The sequence below is a fragment of the Electrophorus electricus genome, chromosome 3 (genome assembly GCF_041902795.1).
Source record: "Electrophorus electricus isolate QZ-2024a chromosome 3, ASM4190279v1, whole genome shotgun sequence".
Lineage (NCBI taxonomy): Eukaryota > Metazoa > Chordata > Actinopteri > Gymnotiformes > Gymnotidae > Electrophorus > Electrophorus electricus.
Window position 1 is genome coordinate 28,655,381 of NC_137499.1, and position 26,610 is coordinate 28,681,990.

The 26,610-nt window shown below is 41.1% G+C and overlaps 3 protein-coding genes across 4 annotated transcripts in view; 2 read left to right on the forward strand and 1 right to left on the reverse strand.

Moving 5' to 3' along the window:
- Positions 1-25: 25 nt before the first annotated feature.
- On the forward strand, positions 26-8,711 carry fam83fa (family with sequence similarity 83 member Fa). Its single transcript, XM_027002804.3, has 5 exons — positions 26-713; positions 4,586-4,753; positions 6,983-7,104; positions 7,253-8,175; positions 8,497-8,711. The coding sequence occupies exons 1-5, from the start codon at positions 246-248 to the stop codon at positions 8,544-8,546; spliced, it is 1,731 nt and encodes a 576-aa protein (XP_026858605.2). The 5' UTR covers positions 26-245; the 3' UTR covers positions 8,547-8,711.
- On the reverse strand, positions 8,546-16,640 carry cyth4a (cytohesin 4a). Of its 2 annotated transcripts, none has more exons than XM_027002806.3 (14): positions 16,516-16,640; positions 15,873-15,986; positions 15,145-15,221; positions 14,749-14,813; positions 13,694-13,760; positions 12,918-13,036; positions 12,716-12,796; positions 12,485-12,597; positions 12,108-12,256; positions 11,869-11,980; positions 11,570-11,646; positions 11,193-11,264; positions 10,499-10,653; positions 8,546-10,285 (listed from the first exon to the last, which is right to left on the reverse strand). In XM_027002806.3, the coding sequence occupies exons 2-14, from the start codon at positions 15,910-15,912 to the stop codon at positions 10,201-10,203; spliced, it is 1,212 nt and encodes a 403-aa protein (XP_026858607.2). In that variant the 5' UTR covers positions 15,913-15,986; positions 16,516-16,640; the 3' UTR covers positions 8,546-10,200. The 2 variants fall into 2 exon arrangements, with proteins under 2 accessions (XP_026858607.2, XP_026858606.2); XM_027002805.3 differs by having other exon boundaries at positions 15,873-16,016.
- Positions 16,641-17,049: 409 nt separating this feature from the next.
- Positions 17,050-26,610, forward strand: part of rac2 (Rac family small GTPase 2) — a 12,336-nt gene continuing 2,775 nt past the window's right edge. Inside the window, exons 1-4 of the mRNA XM_027002769.3 lie at positions 17,050-17,360; positions 22,063-22,134; positions 22,238-22,355; positions 22,763-22,825. Of these exons, the coding sequence (XP_026858570.1) occupies positions 17,326-17,360; positions 22,063-22,134; positions 22,238-22,355; positions 22,763-22,825 (288 nt within the window). The 5' untranslated portion in view covers positions 17,050-17,325. The remainder of the gene's footprint in view (positions 17,361-22,062; positions 22,135-22,237; positions 22,356-22,762; positions 22,826-26,610) is intronic.

The window sequence follows — 26,610 nt, forward strand, 5'->3', positions numbered from 1 at the left end:
AGACTAGGCTTACACTTAGTAATAGACGATCTTATTAACATTTAGGTGTTTAATTTGCTACACTAAACAGCAGATCAAAATGTCGTCACACACTATTACAGATTCCCTAACTCCTCCTCCGCGTCGCTGCTATAGTATTACAAAAAGTCACCTGAGTTTCTGCTGAATCGAACAGGTAAAGGTGCGCTAAGCTCTTCCGGGTAAGGTACACGGGCTTAATCGTTTTCTCCTTGGAGACCGCTGCCATGGCTGCGTCTCAGCTCAAATGTATAGACGATGAAAATATTAATGTTAAGATACCAGAGTCTAAACCGCAGTTTTATTACAGTGAAGAGCAGCGAGCCGCACTCGAACACCTACTAAAGCACGGCGATGGTGCCTTCAAGATGCGACTCAAGGAGGATAACACCAAGGACTTTCTCTCTGCCAGGGAAGTGAAATGGATACGAGAAACCTTCCAGGAATATGTCAACGAAAGTGACTCGGAATCTTGCGGGTCTCGGTCACTCCATGACTCGAACGCGGACTCGGGTGTTCATTCTACCTACTGGCCGACAATGTCTGATACCGAGGTACCCCCGTTGGACATAGGCTGGCCAAACGGCGCATTTTACAAAGGCGTAACACGTGTGTCCGTTTACACGCATCCACCCAAAGAGAACAGTCCACATATCAAAGAGGTGGTGCGAAGACTCATACAAGAATCAAACAAGGTATGCAAATATTGAGTATCCTGCTGGTAGGCCATGGAAACTCCAGCAGCCTGTCTGCCTGATGAAAGAGTAGGACATTCATGCGTCATTTTCTGGCTTGTCTTCATAGTATTCAGTTACACATGCTGTCAAATTAAGTCCTAGACAATACAGTAGGCCATGAAGAATCAAGGTATTCGGTTTTTCTTGCTGTCTTAAACCATATTCTATGGTTTGATTGTCACCCGTTGCCCGATAGCTGGTGTGAGCCTACGCATAGCCTGATTCACAAATATCTCCCAGAAACGCAAATGGCTTAAGGAAGTTTACATTTTATGCAATAATGAGGTAATTAGTTAGCTGTTTACCTTGGTCAAAGTTGGGCAAAACAAGAGCTCTCAAGTGTTCTTTTGCTTTCTCTTAACAAAAGTGTATTCAAAAGTACAAGAGGCAATGTCCAACAAATAATGAATAACACCTTTGTTAATTAAAGTAAACATTTCAATATTGAATTCAATATTTAAACTGTGATTAAGAAACAAGCCCAGAATAGGAATGTGAAATAATATGCTGTTATCCAAATATGAAGTAGGAGAGATGTTGAATCACAAATGTCTAGAAATAATTGTTTCCTTGTTTATAGCTGATTTAATGAAACACACGCTAAATCATAGAACAGCATTAACTGAGACACTGTCTAGTAGTTACAGTCTATGCCCAAGAGGAAAGGAGTCCCAGAAGGGAAGAACGTGTTCCAAGTCGCACAAATGTCATGATATTGTTAATTTGTGACAGATTAAATGCCACTGTGTGTGTATGGATGTGTGTGTGTGTGTGTTACGGAATAATGTGAAGTTAATAAGAACTCCTTCACACATTCCAAAGGCTCTTCTGTGGAAGTGCCAGTCATCTTTCATTTTTTTCCACTCTGTCAAACATATGGCTCAGCGATAACGCCACAGTTGCTAGAAGTAGCACTCTGTAGAGTCTCATTCTCCCATACCTACTAATCCACTGTCATTATGGCCACATCACATCATGAAGACTTAGATTTAATCAAGCAGATTGTCACTAAGATAAAGTTTTCTGCTACTTTTCAAACTAGCAAAAAGCAAATTCATTACACTGGAAAGTAAGCGTAATAATCATTTTTAGCATTCAGTGTTTGAGTGCAGAAACATTAGTAATACCATTAAGTATTAAGAATATGTCTGCACCGTTTTATATTTCAAAGACGGGTCAATGACACATTTTGTCTTCTGTTTATTTTCTTGGCATCCTTTGGTTATAATGCTGACATCCACTGGTTATAGAACTGTACTTCCTGATATGATCTCATCTCTGTGTGCCTCATTTCACATGGAGGATGTTAAGTTTATTTTGATGATCAGTCTATCACACACTGCAATGTTAACTGAACACTGTTCAGTTATTACAAAGCTTATATAGGCTAAGACCCAATCATTGTGGTTGGGCAAACAACCACAATGCAGTGTGTTATTATTACTGTCCTTAGTATGATAATAACATTATAGCACAGTAATATGCCCAGAAATATCAGTCAGACAAGTAGGGTGGTTGACAAATACAGTGTATAATAGACATGACAATCACTCAGTGAAGGACAGTAGTTGTGTTACAGTATTTTTTTTATTATATGTTAAAAATTGTTAGTTTTAACATACATTTCTCTGATTTCTCCGATATTTGAACACAGTTCCTATGTGTAGAGCGAATAGCCTCAAGTGAAATTATTTGGCAGGTGTTTAGTGGAGAACACTGCCAAACTGTGTCACACTGAGCTACTGGCTTGGTAGCAGGTGCTCATAAAGCAGTGTATCTTGGGATATTAGATTTAGTCCGTTCCAAAACAGAGATTATATGTCTGTATGAATCTATAAACCATTTTTAAACAAATTAACTGAAGAAGTTCTTCCATCTTGTTCTTCTCCTTATTATTATAATGTAGTTATCGCAGACGTATTAATGTTGCTCATTAATTATTTTAACTTGCCTGCAGGAATCTTTGGTTACATATTTTAAGTGACAAAGAGACATAAAAATATCAGATGACAATCAGACATTGTTTCTCGTGCATGAGTGTGTGTGCTTGTGGATTTGTGCGTGAGCGTGTGTAGACATATGAGCAGCACAAAAGCTGATTTATTCATCTGCGTAAGGAAATGTGTCACCTCAGACGTCATCTTATCAGCACCACACCATTCTGTTTTGTGTCATGTGATTCAAAAGGGTGGCATAGTACACCACTCCATGTTAGACCATAGTTCAGTAATCTGTTTAGGGGTGTTTTTTCGGTTGTATTTTGCTCTTATTTCTGTCACGGCTAGTCCCTCCCAGCTTCCATGTTCCATGTTTTCCCTGTCTTGGGTATTTTAGTTCCATGCCGTAGTTTCGTTTTCTCTGATTGCTCACACCTGTCCCTCGTTTCTACCGTCTTAAGTTCATGTATTTAAACCATGTCTGATGCCATGTGTTTTGGCTGTTCATTGTTAGGTTCATTGTGTTTATATGAATAGTTGCGTTTATATGTTTGGATATGACAGGAAGGCCGTGTGTTATCTGAACCGTTTGTTTGTCCTTACCTCCGTGTGTTATTTCCTAGTTTCTGTTATAGCCTGCTTCCTCTGTTTGCCTTCGTGTACTTGTGTTTTTGCTTCATTATGTATCCTCGTACTCTCCGTGTTGGCTGTTTGACCCTGGACTACCTGGACTCTGACTCTGGATTTACTCTTAATAAATCTCGCTCTTTTCCGCACATGCATCTTCCCTTTTACCGCTCACCGTTACAATTTCATATCAAAGTTCAGCATAGTCTTACATATTTTGTGGGTGGGGTTAGCATACAGATATACATGTTTATTTTCAAGGGCTGTCCTTTATCTGTTAACAATGTACATTGGTAACAGATTGGTCATTTTAGTACGCTTTGGCCTACCCTGTCACAGGGGTTTTAGCTTGTTAGAGGGGTTATGTAGAAGTGTGGTGTTAGATTGCTGGATAGGAGTTTGTCACAAATAACTTAATATTGCGTCAATGTTGCTGTGGTGACAACCTTTTTCTTATGAATATATTATATTGTCTTTAACTAGAGTAAGTTGAGTCAGATGAGAGGGAAATCTATGTAGGTGTGGGCAGAGAGAGAATTTGAACACATTTAAGTAGTGAGAGAGAAATGGACTAGATAACCCAGACTGAAACAATTCTGGGAATAATTCAGCAGGTCCTTGTAGTAGAAGTTATTTTTCACCTACACTGAGCCATTTAAAATTGGTTCTGCAAAGGGGAAAGGCTGGGTTCTCATCTTGTGGATGGGATTGCTAAACCTGGCTTCCCAGTCAGCTCACTGACGTGGGGTATGACATCATGTTACCCCTGCCTATATTTATGAACTTGCTCAGCTTTGGCCATGACATCATTTCTATGTGTTTATGTAACCAAGGAACCAGTCTATGACCTAACATGCAACCTTTTTGCCTGAAATCTATTGTAGAAGTATGATTTAGTCAATCTGACATTTAAACCTGTTTTTCAAGCCTATTAAAAATAGTGCACCAGTCTTGATTTCACTTTATTGTTTGTTAAAACCTAGCTGCATGCCTGTTTCATGCCTCAGGCTAGAAGACTTGTATTTTGATGATTTACAAAGGGTTTGAAGGCTTGGGGATGTCTGTTTTGTGATGGAAGAGCCAGGTGCTTGGTTGTGGAGGTTTGGAGTCTGATGCTGATGACTGCACTTTCGCACACCGTAACACAAAGATGTTTAAAAGTTTAAAAAGGAACTTGACTTTTTTTGACAACTGATCCCTCCCGGCTCTGTTCCATGTGTGTGCCTGTTTATGTGCGTGCGTGTGTGTGTGTGTGTGTGTGGACAGCTGGTGGCGGTGGTCATGGACCTCCTGACAGACCTGCTGATTCTGCAGGATCTGCTTGACGCGGCATCTAAGCGCGGTGTTGCTGTCTACCTGCTGCTGGAGGAGAGAGGCCTGCCCCACTTCCTGGACATGTGCAGTCGCCTACACATCTCAGCACAGCACCTGCGGGTGAGCAAGCTCTCTGTGTGTGTGTGTGTGTGTGTGTGTGTGTGTGTGTGTGTGTGTGTGTGTATGAATGTGAGTGTGCGTGACTTTTTGCTATCTCTCTTCTTTCAGTTTTCTCAATTGGTAGGCAATTCTCATGTATCTTTTGCCCTTGTTGGTGGTGCAAAACTCTGAGGCTATTTTCTTAGCCTTGACTCAGTCTCCATAGACACTTTGTGTAAAAGGTTACAGGGGCATGCAATGCTCAGTGTCTAGGGACAATTATCATGCCAGCTCTCATGCCATGTTTTAGTATGACTAAGACAGAACATGCATTCATTTCAGAGTCAGTGAGAGAACTTTGACTTCATCAAAACAAACACCAAAGGGCTTTTCTTTACTCATCTGTATCGGTACTTGATAACTGTAAAAATTAAATCAAAATGTTACTTCTCATACAGGAGACAAAGACACAGTCAGGTCTGAACAAAAGTATAATGCATTTTGGATGCATTTGTATTTATGTAGAAATGCCACTCATGGATGGATGCACCGTGCCTACATGAAGAATGAACTAGACTAAACTAACACCGTCCATCACTAACTAGTCTTCATTTAGTTATCCTCCAGCTCCAGGACATAACAGTAAATACTGTGAGAAGGTTTGGGGAAATGAGAGAGGAAGACGAGAGGGAAGAGGAAGAGGCAAACTAGGAAGAAAGCAAATAAAATCTAAATTCGTTTGTGATAAATTAAATAATAGTAATAATAACATTACTCTTACTGCGACTAAATGAAACGTGCTACACTATTTAAAAGTGGTGTCAACCATTGTTGGAGTATGAGGCAGTGAAGTGTGGACTCTAGTCAAGAAATGCAAAGTCACCAGATGATTTTAAATTGTTTACGGTACTGCATCATAAGGATTATGGGTGTGCGTAACCATGTAAAGTGGCTGTTGCTGTGTATTGACAAGCATGTACAGGTACACATAATAGCAGCAGTTTATCATCTCTGGCTACTGTGTAGACTACCACCATGTTAGAAAATTACATAGAAACTGCAGATTTAAGTGTATGTGGCATTTGGATTTCGTTTTGAAGAAAATGTCCTTGGTTTTGAAGTCAGTATTTTATTTTGCTTGAAGTATGTAAGGTTTTTCCAAAAGGGTGTAAGCTTTTGAAAAATGTGTTCAGGCATTTTAGAGGTGAGATCCTGTTCCCTAAATTTGTGCAGTTGAGAAAGACTGTAAAGCAATTTGTAGCACCAAAGAAAAACAGGATATGTTATTATGTCTGCCTTGCTTGAGCTTTGTGCAAATAAGCAAATAAGCAAAGAAAATAGGTGTTATCAATATATCAGCATGGGTGTGTGAACAGCAGCATAACACGTACACATTCTTCTCAGACCTTAGAAAATAGTAAAAGTTCCAGTTTCTCATGGTAAACCAAGCTGAAATTCATGTTTCTTATGAGGCATATTTACACACCCTGTGGGTGAGCTGGACCACTTCAAGTATGCTATACTGACTAATGCTTCGTCATGTGATTGTTGTTTCAAGGTTTAAGGTTACCTCTGAATCCCCTGTGTACACTTGTAAGACTCTCTGCTGTGTAAATGACACAGTATCCCTGAAGCCTGCCCCACTTAACTCCGATCCAGCCAAGACAGCATGCCTGCCTGGCCTGGGGTCCGCAGAGCTGGCCTAGCCTGTTATGCTGGGGTGTGCTCACACGTTTGTTGTCAAGTACTGAAAAGGGGACTTCTGTGGAGCTTGAGAACTGAGACTGAAAACAACTTGATCAGATTTCTGGGAAGTGGAGAAGAATGAGTGGGATCTGAGCCATTTTCTGGGCTGTTTCACACTTGCTTCATGCCTGCCCTTTCCTGATCTCTGTCATAATTTCTTGTTCCTCCTTCACTAAAACTTTCACTTTTACATTTCACCCCCGACCTGGTGTTCCATTTGCCCTTGTTTTTCTCTCACCCATACTGAAGATACTGTGTATATGTGTGTGTACATGTTTGTGTGTGTGTGTGTGTGTGTGTGTATGTATGTGTGTATGTGTGTGCCTAATTCAATTTTTCTTTTACCACCTTTCCTTTAAATGTTTGCTTAAGTGAGAGAGTTCTACATGCACACATCATACCTACAATCAAATCCCACTGTTTCCTTCATCCATGTTTTGAACATTATGACCTACTGCAGTGCAGGTGAAAACGATATCTGACTGGTTGGTCTTCCTTCTTCAGAGCCTGCGGGTACGCACAGTGAGGGGCTACGGAATGGCTCTGTCCTTTGGCAAGTTTCCAGGTGCCATGTGCTCAAAATACATGCTAGTCGATGGAGATAAGGTGATGTTTGGCTCATATAGGTCAGTATCTAAGACGTATACATTCACCACTGAATTTCACCAGTTTACCAGCTGATTTCACCAAGAACTATTTACAATAGTAATTTCTCCATTTGTCTATTATTTATCCATTCATCCACTCAATCATTACTTTCATTACCCTGTACAGCTTTACATGGACATCCTCTCGGATGAACCGCAATACCATCACAGTCATGTCAGGCCAAGTCGTGGACTTTTTTGACAACGACTTCCGAGAGCTGTATGCCGTGTCAGACAAAGTGGATCTGTACCACGAGTTACACATCACCAAGCCCCCTATGCCTGCCCCAGCAGTAAAAGTGTCTGCTGCTCCTAGCAATCAACTGTTACCTGTGTCTACCTCTCGCTTCCAGGTATCTCTGGAGGACTCGAAGCAGGTCAACCTTAAGGTGCCTGCTCATAAGTACCATAATCCCAAATATGCACTGGTGGTGGGCAATAATTTTGGACTCACTGGATCCCTGCAAGATCTCACTAAGATAAGGGAATATGTTGGGCAGAGCCCTGTGAGCAATATTGAGAAATTACTTGAACCAAGTGGTGAACAACTTAAGAATGTGTCCCCGCAGACCCCTGAATCCAAAGAAGACACAAATGAGAATAAGGGAGACAAAAACAAGGGGCAGAAGAATCCATCTCCCTTTAGTCTCAAAAAACAGCGTAGTTCTTTCCGTCTTTTCCTCAAAGGCAGGTCACCCAATCAAAGCCCGGAATTAAGGACAGCAAACCATATTTCAGACTCAAAAACACCTGGACACAGCCAACCAAAACCTGGCAGTCAGAGCAAGGATATTACAGTGGCCAAACACTCCAAGGAAATGCCTAAGGTAGCAAGTCCAGTGAAGGAAGCGCCACCTGAGGGCACAGCCAAGCACATGACCTCCTCTGCTTTACAGAATATCCCAGAGAATGGCAGCACGACTGAGCTCGACAGCACGTATGTGATCATTGAAAATCCAAGTGCGCTGAGATTCAAAAAGGACAAGAGGCCCTCCAAACTAGGCCAAAGAAGCATGTCTCTGGTGACCATCAACACAGCAGACGAGGACGGTATGGCTTCTTGCTTTACACTTTTATATTTCCACACAGACCAATCACACCCCAATAACATTCTCCATGGCAAGATTCGTTTCAAACCCTCCATGAGCTGAGTCAGCTGTGTTAATGAGAGGAAACACAGACATCCGCTGGTTTGGACTGTTCATTTGTTTCCGGTTCAGCTTCAGTTTAGCATGGTGCATACATACCTTCCGAGGAGTTCACTGAACTGGTGTCTGTGAATAGAGACTTGGAAATGTGGTTACCTGATCTTTTGTAGCAAGTTTGAATAATGCAGCCTTTGTGTCTGACCCTCTCTTTGTCTCTCCTTAGGCTCGAGAGGGCATAGGCAGAGCCACAAGAAGACCTGTATTCAGTCATGAGATCAATGAATTGGAGTTTAATGCGGTCTTTTTCATTGTTCTTGAGAGGCTATGTGAATGTTCGAATGAATTGGATGCAATTTTTGTTGTGTATTCTTCTATTTAAAGTCACAATAATTTGATACATTTTGTGATGTTTTTTTTTTTAAATATAATTTTTTATTCCAGACAATAAAAAGAGCCTGTGGACCTTCATAAAGGTCAAGGTTCATCCATTATGTACTATTCTTTTTCGTTAAACTGTGATAAACTTCACTCACTTCACAATGCTTTAAAGTGTCCAGGTAAGGTAAATTCTAAATGTATAACATAAAGAGATTTAATGAGCTGAAATCTAAAGGTTTATTTAAACTAAAAAATAACCCAGCACATTGCTGACTTCTGTAAAAAGTCAATTACACTTTGCAATTATGCCAGAATGCACTCTTTTTTTTTTTTAGCTTGGCCTTGGGATATTCCCACGCCCTTGTTTGAGCACACGATTCCTCCTGTATCTCTGGGTTTTTGTGGTTTTCCAAAGACGGTGTACATACAGATCTCTGTGCTGTCCTCCACGAAATACCTGTGCAGGATGGAGCACATGCTTGGGTGACGGAGGAAACGTCACGAATACACGCGACATCCTGTATAACCTCAACGTGAAGCGAAGGACAAGAAAGAAACGAGGAGAAAGAGTGAACTCTAGGTTGAGGAAATGACATACAGGAAGAAAGGAGCTTGCTGCTGTACACCACAAATGCAGTTTTGCAAAGCAGATGTGCTGTCTTCCCGAAAAGAAAGGGCTGTTCACGACCACCCCACGTGCTTTTTTCTGTCTTCTTCTGATGAAGCTACTGTGCAATAAATGTTGTGAAGACTAAGTTATATAAGGTTCTGTTTAATTCTGTTTAACTTAACTAAGAATTGTCATGAATCACTACTAATGTTGCTTGCAGGTAGATGAATGTTGCCCCCTGCTGGGGAAATCTTTGTTCTACACATGCAGGGATTACCAGGTACATTTAATAAATAAACAATTTGCTCTTTACATGATAATAACTTGTATACTAAATTGTATACAAAATTTTCTATACTTGTAATGCCAACCATTAAAAAATTATTAGCACTCACCACAGATGAAAAAACCCCCCATTATATTATCGCAGCTATATGAAAATGTATAAGCACACAAAAAATGGTAAAAGCATACAACACTCAAATGTTAAAGCAAAAACCTGCCTTAAACATGTAACAGTAACTGTCTATTTACCATCTCAATGCATTGCCATTACTTGGTCAAAGGACATTTTAGCGGATATGAATGTTTAGCAGAGTAGAAGTGAAATTCTGTTGGCTGCTGCGAAGCTCTGAGTTTTGGAAATCTTGGAACGAAAATATTAAAATGATTTCACAACCCTGGCTTCTAGGCAAATCGAGCCTTCATAACCAGAAGAACTGAAGCAGGATGGGAGAAATTAGACAATGGGTGAGAGGCTGTGCCTTGTCTGCTGTGTGGATCCATGGGGGTTCACTCCTTTGTGAAGTCTGCTTTTAAAGGTCACCTGGGTTAAGAGGTCAGAGGCCTCAGGTCAGTGAGTCAGAGGTTGAGATCCAGACACATCTGTGCGGTATGTGTAGAAACATGTTTGGAAAGAGATACAGGTCCTGATGTTTTTCAGGAGATCTCACTGCCACTGCTGATGACTTTCTTTCTACGGGCAGTCACCAGGTCGTAGAAGGGGTCTTTTGTGACGCATGCTCTGAGGGTTGAGAAAGACAGTCCATCAAGTTTGGTTAGATTTGATTGGTTCTGGGTGCATTCGAGGGGCATTTTGAAATTGTCAAGTTAGTGCATGTTAATCATGGTGTAGTGCTGCATGAGGTGGGTGGTTGGTTCAGGTGGTTTGCGGGTCAGGGTGAGGTGTGGGGCTGATGGTGTGGATGGCTCTAGTGCAGGTAACGCAGGACACTACCTGATGGCTTCGACCCAGTCAGTGCGCTCCTCAGCACACGAGGCACTGATGCGGTAAGACTGGTGTTTCCCCACCACCACCCTCCCGTCCGGATCAGTCTTACATGCCTTTATCGTCTGCCCTTTACCATGAGGGATGAAGAGCTCCAGACAGAACTGTACATGCACATACACAGAACAGACATCCATTCATGAAATCAAACATTTTCAACACCCAGTGCCCTCACACGCATATGGACACACGAGGATCAGCACAAATCCTCCAAGCGCAAAAGTTAAACTCTAATCACATAGAAACATTTTCTGTCGTAACCAAAATGGCACCTGGGGTGGAGAGAAACTGACTCATATGAGTACAATCGCATTCAAAGCATAACCATGCGGTTCTCACGGAGCTACGCTTCTATCTCCCACCCTGTAGACATTTAGTACTGCTGAGACTTTTCCACATCTGTTCGAAACCATAAATCAGGGAGCCTGGCCCTAATTCTGGTGTTCAGCAGACTTCACCTTCTAACATGCTTTGATTTTCAGATGGTCCTGATGCCTTTCCCAGGCTGTGTGAAGTGGGTCAGGTCAGGGCCCCACTGGACCTGTGCAGGGTGGAAGGTCACTGGGAAGCAGGTTGAGCAACCCTTGCATGAAGGGCGCTACAAAAGAACAAAGGCCATAACAGCACTAGAGTGTAGCAGTACCTGTTTGTGTGGGTCATCCACCTCTCTCACGCTCAAGTTCTCTAGCGGGATAATGCCTTTGGGCTCTTTGTCCTAGAAAAGAAATAAAAATGAATCTGTGCCATTTCATTGAGTCATTTCATTACTTTTGTAGTACTTGAGCAATTATTTACTTATTCACTATTTGTTTCAAGTTTCAAAGTTTCAAAGTTTTATTTGTCACGTACATAGTCATGCATGGTATACAGGGGATGAGGGGATACAGGGATACAACATATGTGTAATAATAATATATATATACACACACACACACACACACACACACACACACACAATGCGCAATGTATTTTGGATTACAGTTTTGGTAAAGACGGACCTTAGGTAGAGATAATACTCACTGTGGTGTACTGAAAGTAGTAAAGGCAGCTGTCAGTCAAAATGAACCACCTCCTCTTCCATGTTTTCACCCTGCCCCCTATAGTTTAGAGGTGGTATGCATGATGTCAAATATTACGAATACTTTCTCACTTGTTCAAGAAACTGCCAAGTCATAGTCAAAGACAGAAAATATACAAAACCTGATAGATGACTAACGTTAATTAATATTAAAGGATGAAGAAAATGCTTTATTAGCCAAAAGACAGTGTGTATGTTGGCCAAAGGAGCGCATGATTCCGTCTCCTCGCTCCTCACTTACCCTCTTTCATGAGCCAGCCCTCGCGATCTGGATTGAAGAAGGTGTGAGTGAGATCATTCCCATCATCCACTGGGATCTTAAAGGGTTCATTCCTAATGCTCTCGTACAGTTTCTAAAGGAAATCGCCACAAAATAAAGTCATGGATACAGATCATGGCTTTCCCATGTGAACGTTAATGTGTCGTGCGAAGTGGCCAGCATGAGTGGACTGCCCATCCCCCCACAGAAGCCTTCTTTACCGTAAGGAGGTCGCTGGGCAGGTCTTCTTTGTTGTTGATGCCCCGGTTCATGCTGATAAAGCGCTCAAGTGATGTCTTGTCCTTCACGTTGGGGTTATGCAAGCTAGTGTTCAGCATGATAATAGCAAAAGACAGGATGTAGCAGGTGTCTGTAGCAGGAAGACAAGCACACGTGTGGAGTTAGGCTACGCCAAACAAAGAACCTGTCTGAACGAGAGAGCAGTGAAACCTTCGTCTGGACAGGTTCCCCTATTCTCTACTCGCATTTCAGTACAGCTAAAGTATGTTGATGCTCTGAAGATGCCCTTGAGTCAAGCCCTGGGGGTTAGTTCTGTCCAAAGAGTGCATGGGGAGGTCATGCCAAGGGCCCTTCGTACCTGTAGATTGGAAGACGCCTGTGTTGCAGGTGCAGTATCGTTGGGCAAAAGCCTCCATCATACGGTCGATCTTCTGAGCCTCGCCAGGGAGCCGGAAGCTCCACAGGAACTGCCTGCAGTCAGCCAAGACCAGGGATCAGGGACGGAAATCAGCACAAAACAGTTTAGGAATATTCATTTAGCTTAGTGATTAACTCCAGTTTGGATGGCAAAAACGGTCTCTTTACCCACCTCAGGGCCTGTACCAGATTCAGGTCTGAGAACTCATGCAGATCAACAAAACATTTCAAGATCTTAAGGTGGAATTCTTCCCTGTGGGCCCAAAATACAATAACACTCACTAATTCCATGTTGACCATGATTGTCATTTTATGGGCATACAAGTACACTGTAATGATTTATCCTCATCATCAGTGTGATGTCATCGATATACCTTTCTCCAAGGAAGTTGCCAATGGCTGTTTTATTGAGGCCCTCCTCTTTGTACAGGAACTCTGCAATAGCCTCGGGGGTACTGTCCAGCAGCTCATTATTTAGCAGGTACTGGATTCCCTGTGCCACAAAGACACAAGTGACAGTCAGTATGACTTCAACTGTAATCTGATAATGGGACACTGTCAGACCAATGAATTCACTGAACCCCAAATGTAAACACCAGCACATGAGAGCAGAATACAGCACGTCAGATGCATCCATAGCATATGTGAAAATGGCAGATGTACTGTTTCCACTATGGTACAGTTCCATTGTACTGGGATTTGTAGCCTCCACATGCTTTGACACCCGTAATACAATAGTATGTTTATGATGAGGAAAGCTGGTAGGTATCAGGGAGGGCTTTGATGAGAAATATTCTGAAGTACTCATGCACTGTTGTTGATCAGCACTTTTCAAATGCAATGCTCTTTTTTTAAACATAGTCCTGTCAAATATAGTTCAGGTTTTCGGTGTAGCTTTAATGCTTCTGCTCTTTGGAAGACAGGATGTGGTTCATTTGCTTGCTTGCCTCTCTCTCTCTCTCTCTCTCTCTCTCTCTCTCTCTCTCTCTCTCTCTCTCTCTCTCTCTCTCTCGCTTGCTATTCTCTTCTCTGTTCTTTATATCTCTTCCTTTCATACCACCAATATGTAGTTAGGAATTTACTGAAGGCTTTGCTACTCATTTGAGATAACATCTCTATGCTGAAAAAAACATTTATGAGGCACACTTGCCTTTATCGGGTCCATGTTAAACTTCTTCTTTCCACACAGGAATCTTTTGGTCCTTATGACATTCTTACTAATGGAAAACAATGGCAAACAGAATTTTGAGAATAAGATCAACAAAAAGACCAAGGTTGCTACAGTAATGGTGTGTGAACACTTTCTGAAGTCCACTGCAGCTTGTGTTTGTGCTTATCTAACATTATCCATAACATCATCAGAGGACTCACTGAGCCACAGTTCACAGAATCAATGTTTGTGTGTGTGTAGTGAATGGCTTCACAGAATCTCTGTGAAGCATTTTCTGCTTCTGTTTAATCTACAATTATTTTTGTAAAAGCCGTACAATAGTGAAACCGGAAACACTCACACTCTTACTCAATGTGCACGATGCAAGAAACACACTCCCCCCTTACAGGCATGAGATGAGTGATGTGATGCGTGTCTTTATATATACTTATATATATAGTGTAAACACCCACTGTAGTTCATCTTATGTGTGAAGTGCCCACTAACACAAATTGTCCTCCAAAGATAAACTGTAAGGGGCACAGATCAGCAGCATAATCTCCCATCTTAATGTGAATGCATACTGAATCTGAATGCATATGAAATGTGAATGCATACTGACTCTGAATGCATATGAAATGTGAATGCATACTGACTCTGAATGCATATGAAATGTGAATGCATACTGATTCTGAATGCATATGAAATGTCAATGCATACTGACTCTGAATGCATATGAAATGTGAATGCATACTGACTCTGAATGCATATGAAATGTGAATGCATACTGACTCTGAATGCATGCTAGATGAAGCTACCGATGCATACTTCAGATTGGCTGTGTCATGCTGTGGTGCAAACCAAATGTGTGACAACATACATGATCCTTCTGTTAGTGGAGACTGTATGTAAGTGGAGGCTTCAATTTTTAAGCAAATTTCTTGCCAAAACTGACAATGAGAAACAAGGTGGTCGCTAATTCCGAACTCTTTGACCTTGACTGGAAGATCAAACTAGCCTCTGTTACTGCAGCATTCTGAGTGAGAAATACTCACTTCTCCTTGTTCGACTCCATTGTGTGGATCTCCGTCAGAACATTCTCAATCTCCACCCGGAGTTTCTGTCAGAGAACATGGGAGCATAAGAGTGATTGGTGCCAGCCATTGCCATGGCTACACACTCGCATGACTCGCATCCAAGCATCATGCGCACACAGCACTTTCAAAGTCAAAAAACTTGAGAAACAATATTACTGCAAAGCTTTGTAAATAAGCAGTCACTCAGTTGTTTTGCTTTCGTATCAGCTTAACTAATGGCTTCGTTTACCGTGCAAAAATGTGGTACACACAAGACTTTCATCCACCCTTTGATTGTTCATTTCATTGTCAGAAGCCAGAGCATTTGATCCTGATGTTGATGTTGTGCATGAGAGCAGTGTGTTTGTAGCGTACCAGGATGTCATCCAGAATGTCATTCTTGTTGATCCTGCTGGTCTCAATTAGCTTTTTTCCCATTTGATCTGAAGGAGCTTTAAAAAACATGTGCATATTAGGACATCAGAATATTTTACTTCCGTTTCAAATGTCTAAGGCCGAGGACAGGATGTAGATGGGGATGAGGATTATGGACTCAGTGTTCTACTGAGCTCAGCACAGTTCATTTCTGAGTTCTAATGAGTTTCTTGCAATTTCTATTTTGGAAGCTGATGACCTTGTTTCCCACCTATGCTCTTGTATCATAAATATGTCACAGTGAGTTAACTGGAGTACTGTACTAATGTCACTCTAAAACAAACATGATACTGTTAAACCGTATCAGGTCTCCTTATACTGCAAACATACTTTATGAGAATTATACTCATAAGAGCTACTCAGCTGTACACGCTACACTTGTCCATACTTCAACATCTTGTATCTCACATGCATAGAGGCCAAGGGGGGCAGTCTATTCTAAACTCTAGTTTAAACCAAAGGGAAAACAATGTCATAAGAACCAAAGAAGCAAAGCCTAGGATACTCCATGATCCACTCCACAGTCTCCCACTGCACAGTGTCCCAGGTAAATAACTACACTTTCTGTTCAGAATATCACCCAAACCTGACCTGTCACACCAGAACAATTTGTGCAGTCACATGTTTATCTCTAAGTTGGTAGAATTTGGTAGCGATTACTAGCTTACCTTTCCCCCAGAGGAAGCTGTTCTTTCTCCTGGAGCCCATTCTGGCCGTTCAGGAGAAGGACTGTCCACACACTGGAACTTCAGCCACTTAAAGTAGCCCCACTTCTGAGAAGCCTGAGTATTTATATCACCGCAACACCATGCCTCAGGTGTGAAGAAGCTCTACATTAGTATCTGTGATGCCTCACAAACGCATTATTGTACCAGCAAGTTCTTGTCAGTAATGACTTCACTTCAACATAAATTCAGTTTTTTCCTATGGTTCTCTCTAGCAGTATATTTCTTTAAGAAGGACAGAAATTAACTTGATTATAAATGTGACTAGATTAATGGGTGAATGCAGTTACATAAAATTTGAGTATTTTTCAATATTCTCAGCATTATTCATATTGATACAACACAATGGAACCAAAGCAATAAAAAGTTGCAAACCACCCTCTTCACATTGCACACATTTAAAAATATGAGCCAGGTTAAAATGGTAAAATGATTTTAAAAAATATTCACTATGTACTTGTTAGAGTATTATTCTGTAGGCCATTTAATATATGCTATATAATAGGGCATTTGATATTGGACTCTTTATGTGTTTTGTTTCAAAATATCAAGTGTGTGGAAAAGGTTCAGCAAAATGTTTGCTTACCTTCATTCGCCAAGTTCTATCTCACGGTCTGACTCTGCCAACAAAAGACATTCAGAAGTTCAGACTTCTGAGCAATAGAGGATAACAGGGACGATAACAGCGAACAATAGGCTAACTCCGGGAACTCATAGCTCGCTCTCTCTCTCTCTCTCTCTCTCTCTCTCTCTCTCTCTCTCTCTCTCTCTCTCCCCCCCCCCCCCCCCCAACACACACACACACACAAACACACACACACACACACACATTGTGTTTGGACTAATAGTTACAATAAAATAAAAAATTATTTTAACTCATGCATTTTCAGAAGCCTAAACAGCTCCCAGTGTGTCGGACTTGGTAGAGGTCATCGTTCATTCATATTATTCAAATCCACAATAATTCAGTTTTTTTTTTTTTTGCAAAGGAAGTACCATTTTTATGAGCCTTCAAGTACATTGTTGAATATGTTGTTGTCTACTGCCATCTGGTGTCTGAAATCAGGAATTGCATTATAGTAATGTGGAAAGCGTGCGCCTTACAAGCGTGCGCGGTTACTTCCTGCTACATGAACTGCTTTAGGTGCTGGTGGAATTTACTAATTTACGCTGATCTAAGATCGGCGAGTTCGTAGAAGTGCGTTAGAATTTCACAAACACATGCACAAGACTGGACAGATCGAAAGAGCGTACCACAAAAATTGCAGCGAGCGATACCGAAGAGGGGGTGGGAAAAGACACTGAGCCTCGGTGAAGCAGCACTCTTGTTTCCTGTATTTCACCTTTACTAAGTTTAATCGAAGCGCGTCAGAAGTTAGGTTCACGGTTAAGAGAAATGCAAGCTATAAAGTGCGTCGTTGTGGGTGATGGGTAAGTAAAATATCATAGCATCCGGTCTAAAGTTTTCTAATTATTTGTTTGATGTATTATGCAACACTGTTACTACAAGAGAGATTTAAGGTGAACTTGAAGCAGGTGATATGGTGATTAACCTGGCTGCCTTCTCTTCCTTCTTTTCTTTTCTTTTCTTTTCTTTTCTTTTCTTTTCTTTTCTTTTTGTTCTTTTCTTTTCTTTTCTTCTTGATGATTTGTAACATGTTCAGAAGGAAATGTTCTGTTCAACGTTCTGTTACACACCTTGTTGCTTGGTGTGAACATTTTACCATAATCAACTGATGACCTGGTTAGACTGTAATGGGGTCACACTGCTGTTTGGTGTCAGTGATACATGAAGTGGTTCTTACTCACTAGGACTGAGTAGCTCTGCATACAGGAGGGACTTTGGTTCAGGGCAGTACTCGCTTGGCCTGGCAAAGTGTATTAATGTACACTGGAACACAAATCGGTGACCAGGAAGCCGGTGAAGTGAAGGACACTCACTGAGTGAATGACTATCGAGAGTAGCTTGATATGTCACCCAGCATCCAGTATGTCACATCGTCCTGTACACAGAGGACTAGTTGTGCTCTCACACACTGTTAACAATAAATAAACAAAAAAAGCCCTCACCATTGGCATGGGCCAGTATTTAATCATTCCTTTAAGACTGTGCAGGAAGTTATTATGTTACGTTCAGTAAATCGCACAATGATCTTTATCATAAGGAAGCGGCTGCAGCTCTCTGGTGTCGGGGCCTGATCAGCAACACTTCTTCATTTTAAAATGGCAGTGCAGTGATGGGGCATATGTCCCCAGGCGTCCTGGGAATGTAAGCACTCTGTTTGACTGATGGGTGATGCAGGAGAGACTTTGAAAGGCTTTGACTGTTGCTTTGAAGTGGGGGACAGAGCGCTGCAACTTCTCTGACTTCCTGAGCGGTGATGCCAGTTGCATATTTCTGCTTTCATCTAAAGGCCATGTTACAATTAGTCATAGTGGTTTTGAGTATAGAGGCGTGCTACACTGATATAGGAGATAACACATGTTATGTTATAGCCTACACTGGTGGATTTTAGCATTTAATTAAGCTGTTATTATTTATTAATTACTGAGTTTTACTGGGTAGGGGCGGCGGGATATATGGACAATGGGATGCCAGATTGATACTGCTTCATGGTGATGATACAGGGGGAATACACACTGCTGGGGACGTTGGAGTATAAACAAATGTGTTTGGGTTTGCTGTGAGCAGGCCACACAGAGATCAGAACACACATGAGAGCAATGAACAAAGATGGAAGTGCAATAGCTGGCAGGACAATGTGGAATATTTTGTGGAATTAGGATATCTGGACAGACGGGTGTCAAACAGCACTTTGATACTTTAGCAGATTTTCACTTGTGCCAACTACAAATGATGTGTGAGCGTGTGCTTTGCTAACATTTTCTTGAATGGTGATAAATTATACATATTTGGTGGTGGTTAATTTATTGGTGGTTTAGATATTTAGTGGTGGTTGGCTGAAACATGAGTTGTACTCAATTTATATTCATGGGCATAGATAATAAAAGACTAAAAACTTCATGTTCTTGCTACAAATTCATAAATACATGATTACAATTTTCTGTTTTCTGCTTTAATTTGTTTAAAGCAGAGTATCGATAAACCTGATTTTGTGTACCTTAATTCATAAGACCTGAAAACCTGATTGAAACACTTAGTAATGCAGACCATTTTGTGGGCATGTCATTAGATAGGTTCCAGCAATACAATGGCCATACTAAAGGACAAGTCAGTCTCTCTCTCTCTCTCTCTCTCTCTCTCTCTCTCTCCGTTTCTTTCTCTTGTTCTTTGCATTTAAGGATATCCTGTTTAAAGCTTCTGCACAGTTCTCTATTTTAAAGTTACACAGTTCCTCTTGAGCCATTTCATTGCTAGTGCTCACTTGCTCAAGTCTCTCATTGTGGAATCACCTGCAGGAATGTTTCCCCTACCTCACAAGCCCGCTGCTTTCTTAACCCTGACATGTCCAGGTGGGAATCAGAGATTGCAATATTACATCGACAGATTCCTTTGAGTGATACTACCATCACTGAGAGTTTAGCTCTCTGTTTGTTACCATGCTGACTGTTACCATTCTGACTGTTAGTAAGCCCAGACCTAATCATAGGATAATGCTTCTTTATTGGTAGTTCCGCAATGGTTGGTTGCCATGCTATAGAAATCAGCTTGGTTTGAGTTAGGTCATCCTGGATTGAGGTAGGCCATCAAAGCGACAGTGAGTAGGTGAAAGCCCTACTGCAGTCAAGCCATTTCCACCTGTGCACCATGACAAGGCAGTAAAGATCCTTTAAGATGGCGGAGCACGCTTCATCACCTGTCCCACAGCTGCACTGGGTACTGTGACCGACCACATCTGGAGAAAAAAAACAGAAGCTGGTTCGACTCTTTATTTGACTTCCTTCATTTTCAAAAAGATCAGGGACTGTACCACTATTGCCATGCAGTTTGGATTGTTACATATAATAGGATGGACTTAGCTCATTTGTTGTCCTTAAAGTGCGCTGTTGAATGATTTGTTAGAGCATGTAATGAAGGCACAGAGCCACACTATTGTACTGACTAAGCACTTCCGTAAAGAGATAGTTTTGCAACGGCTGTACTAAAGCCTGCCTTAAATGGATACACACTCACAGAAACACACCCAAACATGTCTTTAAACTTAAGGATTACTGAGAAAGGGTACACATATAAATACTTTTGCTGTTGTCTGAGTGGTGTCTCACAAGCCATCTAATATGACACAGTAAAGAATGGAAAGAATGACTAGTGGAACAATATTATGCTATGAGAGTGTGTTTCTGAGATTGCATGGGAAAGAGATGTTGGGAGATTAGGCTGTGTGAGGAGCAAGCATCGCTGGGAACCGGTCGGTGAGATGAACATATTGATGATCAGCATGAAGAAACATAGCTAGTTTGACTGAAATATGGAGCACGTTCAAAGACACACTTGAAAAGTCACTGTCACTTCCTTGAAAAAACCGCCCTGCTTCCTGTCACATTGCCACCACCAGCCATGATGTCCTCTTTCTCTCCTTCTCTCTCTTCATTTGTCTTTCTCTCTCCATCTCCTTCTCTGTCTCTCTCTCCGTGACTCTCTTTCTCTTCTTCTCAGTCACTCCTCTGTGATTCATGACAACTTCAAAGAGCCTCTCAAGTTCAAAGTGTACACAAGCACCAAGAAAAAAAAGTGTCTCAGTGTCACAGAATATAATAGAGCTACACACTTGAAAATGCATAAATAATACATAAACAAATAACTGCTGGGTTGCAATTATACTGCTGCATATTGTGAATTTGAACTGAAGATTTAAAAACACAGTGGTGGACTCTTTATATAGTTATTTACTAGCCTAAAGAGTGAAATTATTTTTTATCAAAATTATTTGCAACTTTGGATCATGCCAATGGCGTGACTAATTAAGAAGCCCACAGAACCCACATCTGGAATGTAGGAAATTGGTCAGTGCTTTGAGCATATTGTGCAGTCCTGTTATTTAACATTACAACCTATTGTCTTGTATTTCCTACTTATTTTTTGTTCATTTTTAATGAAACACCCATGCTGTGTACACACTAGAGTGAGAAGCTCCTCTATGAGGAAGTTGAGCACATACCTCATAAGCTGTGCCCTCTGATAACTTGGCATTTATTTTTAGTCATGCAGTGATTTAATGTACTTTAAAGATACTGTGTGGGTCTGGCATTTACAGTGAATCCTACAGTGTCCCTATAGCTAGCTCTGGCTTCATTTGTAAATCTCTCCAGCTAGAAATGGGTTTTACCTTTAGAGGTTTCTAATTTCCTGCTGAAGAACCTAGCGCTTAAGTCAAGTGCACACAAGTCTGCCAAGCAGATTTACCTTTGTTTGTGTGTGCGTGTGTGTGCATGTGTGAGGAAATAGAGAGTGAGAAGAAGAGACAGTGCGTGAGATAGAGAGAGCTGTTAGCCTTCTGTGAGTTGCTACACTATATGTGTAGCCTGAGGGGAAATGTTTTAGTGACGATGTAGCTTCACCATGTGTCTGTGTGTACGTGCACGCGTGTGAGCGTGTGTTCAGCATTCCTCTAGTGCATGCAGCAGCATGATACTCCACTTGCCACACACACACACACACACACACACACACACACACACACACACACACACACACACACACACACACACACACACACACACAAACACTTCTCTCCAAGTGGAAGTTTGTGTAGAACCATGCCTCTCACACAGGTGCTTATCCAGACAGCATAAGTAAACAGATTCACACGTTTCCCTTTAGGAATGTGTATTGCCTGCTCTGTGCATCGGAATAAGCAGTTTCTAATTTTTTATACTATGACACAATATTTTGTGAGTGCATAACATCTTACGCCCCCACACTCTTCGACTTACTAAAAGGTTTAAAGCACTAAAAATATCATGACACAAAATATTTTAGTTACATAAACTATTATAACATTGTGTGACTATTAATATTTTGATTCTGTACCAAAGATTCTGTGACAAACTGGCCTAGAATATGTTTTTTGGAATAACTACATTTATGCAACTAACTGCTAGCATGACATGTACACTACCAGTGTGTGTTGTGTATGCAAGGATCTGACCTTTTTTGCCCTGTGTGTTTCAGTGCTGTGGGTAAAACATGTCTGCTCATCAGCTACACCACCAATGCCTTCCCTGGAGAGTACATCCCCACTGTGTGAGTGCTGGATTATCTTCCAGCTCTGGCTCCATGTCTCCCATATGTCCTGCATGTCAGACCAGCGCAGACTCTGAGATGTGTGTTTTTTGCTGTCTGCCAGGTTCGACAACTACTCTGCCAATGTGATGGTGGACAGCAAACCGGTCAACTTGGGCCTTTGGGATACAGCCGGACAGGAGGATTACGACAGACTCCGGCCCCTCTCTTACCCACAGACGGTAAAAACACCCACTCTCAGACTATCACCTATAAACACTCACATCTCTCCGGGTGCAACTCAACACCATCAACAGCAGTCCATAAACGTTATGTTGAGATGAGGAACTTTATTCATAAATGCTAAACTAAGGAACTGTTCTATAGCTGACCACCTTACACAAACATTGAAGCTCATATTTCATTGTCATAAAACCTGTTTGTTTCCATATATATTTAACTCATAACCAAAGGTAGAACCAATTATACTGTTACTTACATGTTAAGTGTACATTTATGCTGGTTCAAACTTGAAAAAGTTTTCTGCATGGAAAATAACCATTAGGAGTGAACTGGTCTTGTGTATAAACCTAGCCAATATGCAGGTCATAGGAGGGAACTGTTGTGACCGCCGTGTCGTGTGTTTCAGGATGTGTTTCTCATCTGTTTCTCGCTGGTGAGCCCGGCATCATTTGAGAACGTCAGAGCCAAGGTCAGTGCCCTGCATGTGTACATGGAATACATCAGACAGCACATACAAATGTGAAACAGGTTGCTGGGTTACACACACATGCACTCACATATGCACACACTGCTCAAATGCGATGACTCAAAAAGATGACAAAGAACAAATAAAGGAAAAAACTGATATCTAATAATAATCAGTCTCCCATGTCCATGTCAGCATTTGAAGAGTAAGTGGAGTCGCCATGTAGTGAGTCTTCTAGACACTAGATGCCACTGTATATAAACCTGTGATTTGCCCAGTCACTCATTAGTAAGCTTTCCAGCCAATTTTTTATTCATTTAAGCTAAATGGAACAAAAAACATGCTGAAAACATGAACAGAATATGAACTAATACAAAAGATGTACTGTAAGTTTGTCTTCTATACATATACAGAGCTAATTAGCTAGTGTTAACCCCTGTGCTAGTGTTTGGATTGGTAGTGCGTGGAGATCGTGCTACCACTGTGTTCAGTCTCAGTGATTTCTTGGCTTTTCCTTAACTGCTTACTGTTTAGTTGTCATGTGAACGCAGAGGTTTTCTAAGGAGAGTTAATTTAATCAAGTGGTTGCTTCATTCTCCTGAGTCACTTCATTTATTGCTTATGCACAGCTGGCCATTTTCATTGCTTGGGCACAGCTACCTTTCCCCACCTGCAGAGTGGCACTAAATGGTGAACGAGAGGACAAGGAGACAAGGCCTCTCAGAACTGGTGGAGGGACGAGGGGGACAGGGAGACAGGTCTCTCAGAGCGGGCGGGTGGACGAGGGGGACAGGGAGACAGGCCTCTCAGAGCGGGCGGGTGGACGAGGGGGACAGGGAGACAGGCCTCTCAGAGCCTGAGGACAAGTGACTTGAATCTCCTGCCATTCTATGCACCATGACAGAATGTTTGTTCAGAGAGCATGTGACTGAGGTCCCCTGTGTGGGTGCGCGAGCGTGTTTGCATGTTGGGGGAGGGCTGATTGTGATTGACTTTGTGAAGATTGCAATACAGATGAAGCCAAACTTTGTAGTTGTAATTTGTCTGACTGGCAAGTCCAGTGTGCTTATTTGATGCACAGCCTGCATATTAACAGCATTTTTAGAATATAGAACAGGGATGTTTAACTGAAGGTAGATACTACTGGGTTTTGCTCCAACCCTGCACTTAGAACCTGATAACCTCTCTCACTAATAGTCAGACCTCTTTAACCAAGAGAGAATCCTAATTAACAAAACAAAGTCATGTGCTTTTCAGCAAAGAAAAATCTAAAGACACCAAGGCCTCGGTTGAATAGCCATGATAGAATATTCATGATATAAAATAGATTTTAGTCTAGTACTGCAGCTGTCATGGCAGGGCACTGATGATTCTGAAGCTGTACACTGACTGTACTGCATAGTCACACAGAGTCAGCTTTTATTCAGTGATTCAAGGTCAGCTGTTCCATAACAAACAATCTCTTTACACATTTTTAGTGACAACACTCACACTCAGTACAAAGCCAAAGTCAAGTCTAAAGTTCAAAACTAGACAATGAGAGCAAGGTTACCATCTCCGAGAACTGCAAGTGTCCATGGACTGCCTCCACACGGAATTACTTGAAAGGTGATTGAAAAGTGTGTACCATCATTTTCCAGTTCAAGATTACTTTCCGCTTAAGTTTATCTTTCATCCCATAGTGAACTGTTCACAGTGGAAATGTACATTTAGAGAAAATTACAGGGGGTGGAAGGAAATAAAAGATCATTGTTCTAACAAGCCCATATGCAAAAGCTTGAGAATGAGAATTTAAGGCCAGGAACATGCGACAGATGATGGAATCAAATGGCTGACATGGCAAACAAGGGCAGCGTGCAAGAACGTCCGCCTACCAAAGGAGGCAACCATGTCAAGCACTGCAGTAGAGGATACCATGGTGCTTGCAGTCCTCACTTGTCAATTGGCCAGTTCTTATCTTTCAGGGTCCGCATTTATGGTGATTTCCTGTTGAATTTGTACATTGTGAGTCTGGTTATGATTCAGACCAGGCTACAATCTAATCAGCTGGAAGGGGAATGTTTGCCATAGTAACTAAACCCTCCACTGGGTGAGAGGAAAGGCACAATACAATTCAAAATGATAATAACTAATAAATGCTTATTGTATTAGCTGTGACAGTAGTAAACAAGAGACTAGTTTAAGTGGGATTTGTTTACACCTCTAACTTCACATTTCAAATGATCCTAGTAGCTCTGGTGCAGTTCAACATATACATTAATAAAATCATATTAAATGTATCTGCTTTAAAAGAGTTTAGGTTTTATAAACAAGCCCTTGTGACACTTTTGAGATATGTTGTGCCTTTCGTGTTTTTTGTACTTTTTTTTTTTTGTGATTGGTCTCTGATAAAGCAATGTTTACTACAGTTGATTTAAGATGAATCAAGTGATATAAGAACATCTAATGGCTAAAAAGTGTTTATCACCTTAAAACATTTTCCTGACTCACAACAAAAGAAAAGCTAGAAGGAACCTTGAAAATAACCTCTGAGAAAACGATGTTTAATCCAAGTGTGTCATCATTATTATGGTAGACCATTTCAAGGCCATACACACACACATATTTCAGAAAGATGGTGAGAGAAACAAATTGTTGTTGATATCAACAATAGCAGAAACACTTGAGAATTAATCCTTTCCAATTTGTCTTGTTTAAAATCTCACTGCTTGCATAAACAAGTCAACAAACAAGCCCTTTGATTCTTTATTAAGTTCCAAATGCAGTCTCAACTCCACTCCTCCTTAATGCTCTTTTCTTTTATGAAGCACATCACAGTCCTTCACGTTTTTCCTCCCCTCTTATTCTATTCTCAGTATTATTTCTACATCATATTGCCAAGACGTCACTATGGTAACACTGGTCATATGCACATGTAGACTTGATGGCTCATGCAAGGTTAAGGAGATAAGTTAAAATCTATTTAAGGCAGTTAAGAAAGCCCGTGGAGAGTGTAAGTGCGTTTCTTGCTAACCTGCTAGTATTTTGTGCATTGTAGGAAAGTTCAGGTCAGTTCATAAACATTTCTTCTTATTAGTGCTGTGAACCGCTTATAGGCACTGCATAATAGTGCTATAGTAAAAAGAGAAACAGAAAGCTCTGGTGTATTACTCATATGAGTGTGGCGTGAAATGATGGCAGCCATTAGGGGGTTTTCCTTTGAAAGCCCTTGTTAATGGGTTTAAGATGAGGAGCTCTTCAAAAAAAATGCCTTATAATGAAGTTAGTCTAACAGCAATGCCAACATATAATTCATCCACCTATCAGTCGTGCGGTTTAGGAACTAATGACTAACACGCATCCGTTTTAGAAACTGAACCAGGATGTTGGAAACTGGAAACTGCTACTATTGTGCCTCCTGACAGATGTAGCTGGCTAAGCTGGTTTTTCTCTCTTTTTTTAGCTCTTTCAGACAACAATATACCATTGAGTTTAGCTGAACTGGGTTTTTTGCACCTTTTCTAAGTGGTTAAGGACAGTGCTAAGATCCACCTGTTCTAAAATGTGCAATTACTGCCTGTTTGCAGTGAACTGAAAAAATGACTGCACCTTAAATTTGTTCTTACCATTTTGCCAGTAGTAATACCATGTTAGCTATATCTCTGTGAGAGCCCAAAACTCAGTATTGAAGTCAGATTGTTCTTAGAGATAACCAGAAGGTCAGTTTTGATTAATTATTTAACTCTTTGTAGTTTGACAAACACCTACCATACACCTCCTGTTAGAGTGGTATTATATCAAACTTCAGA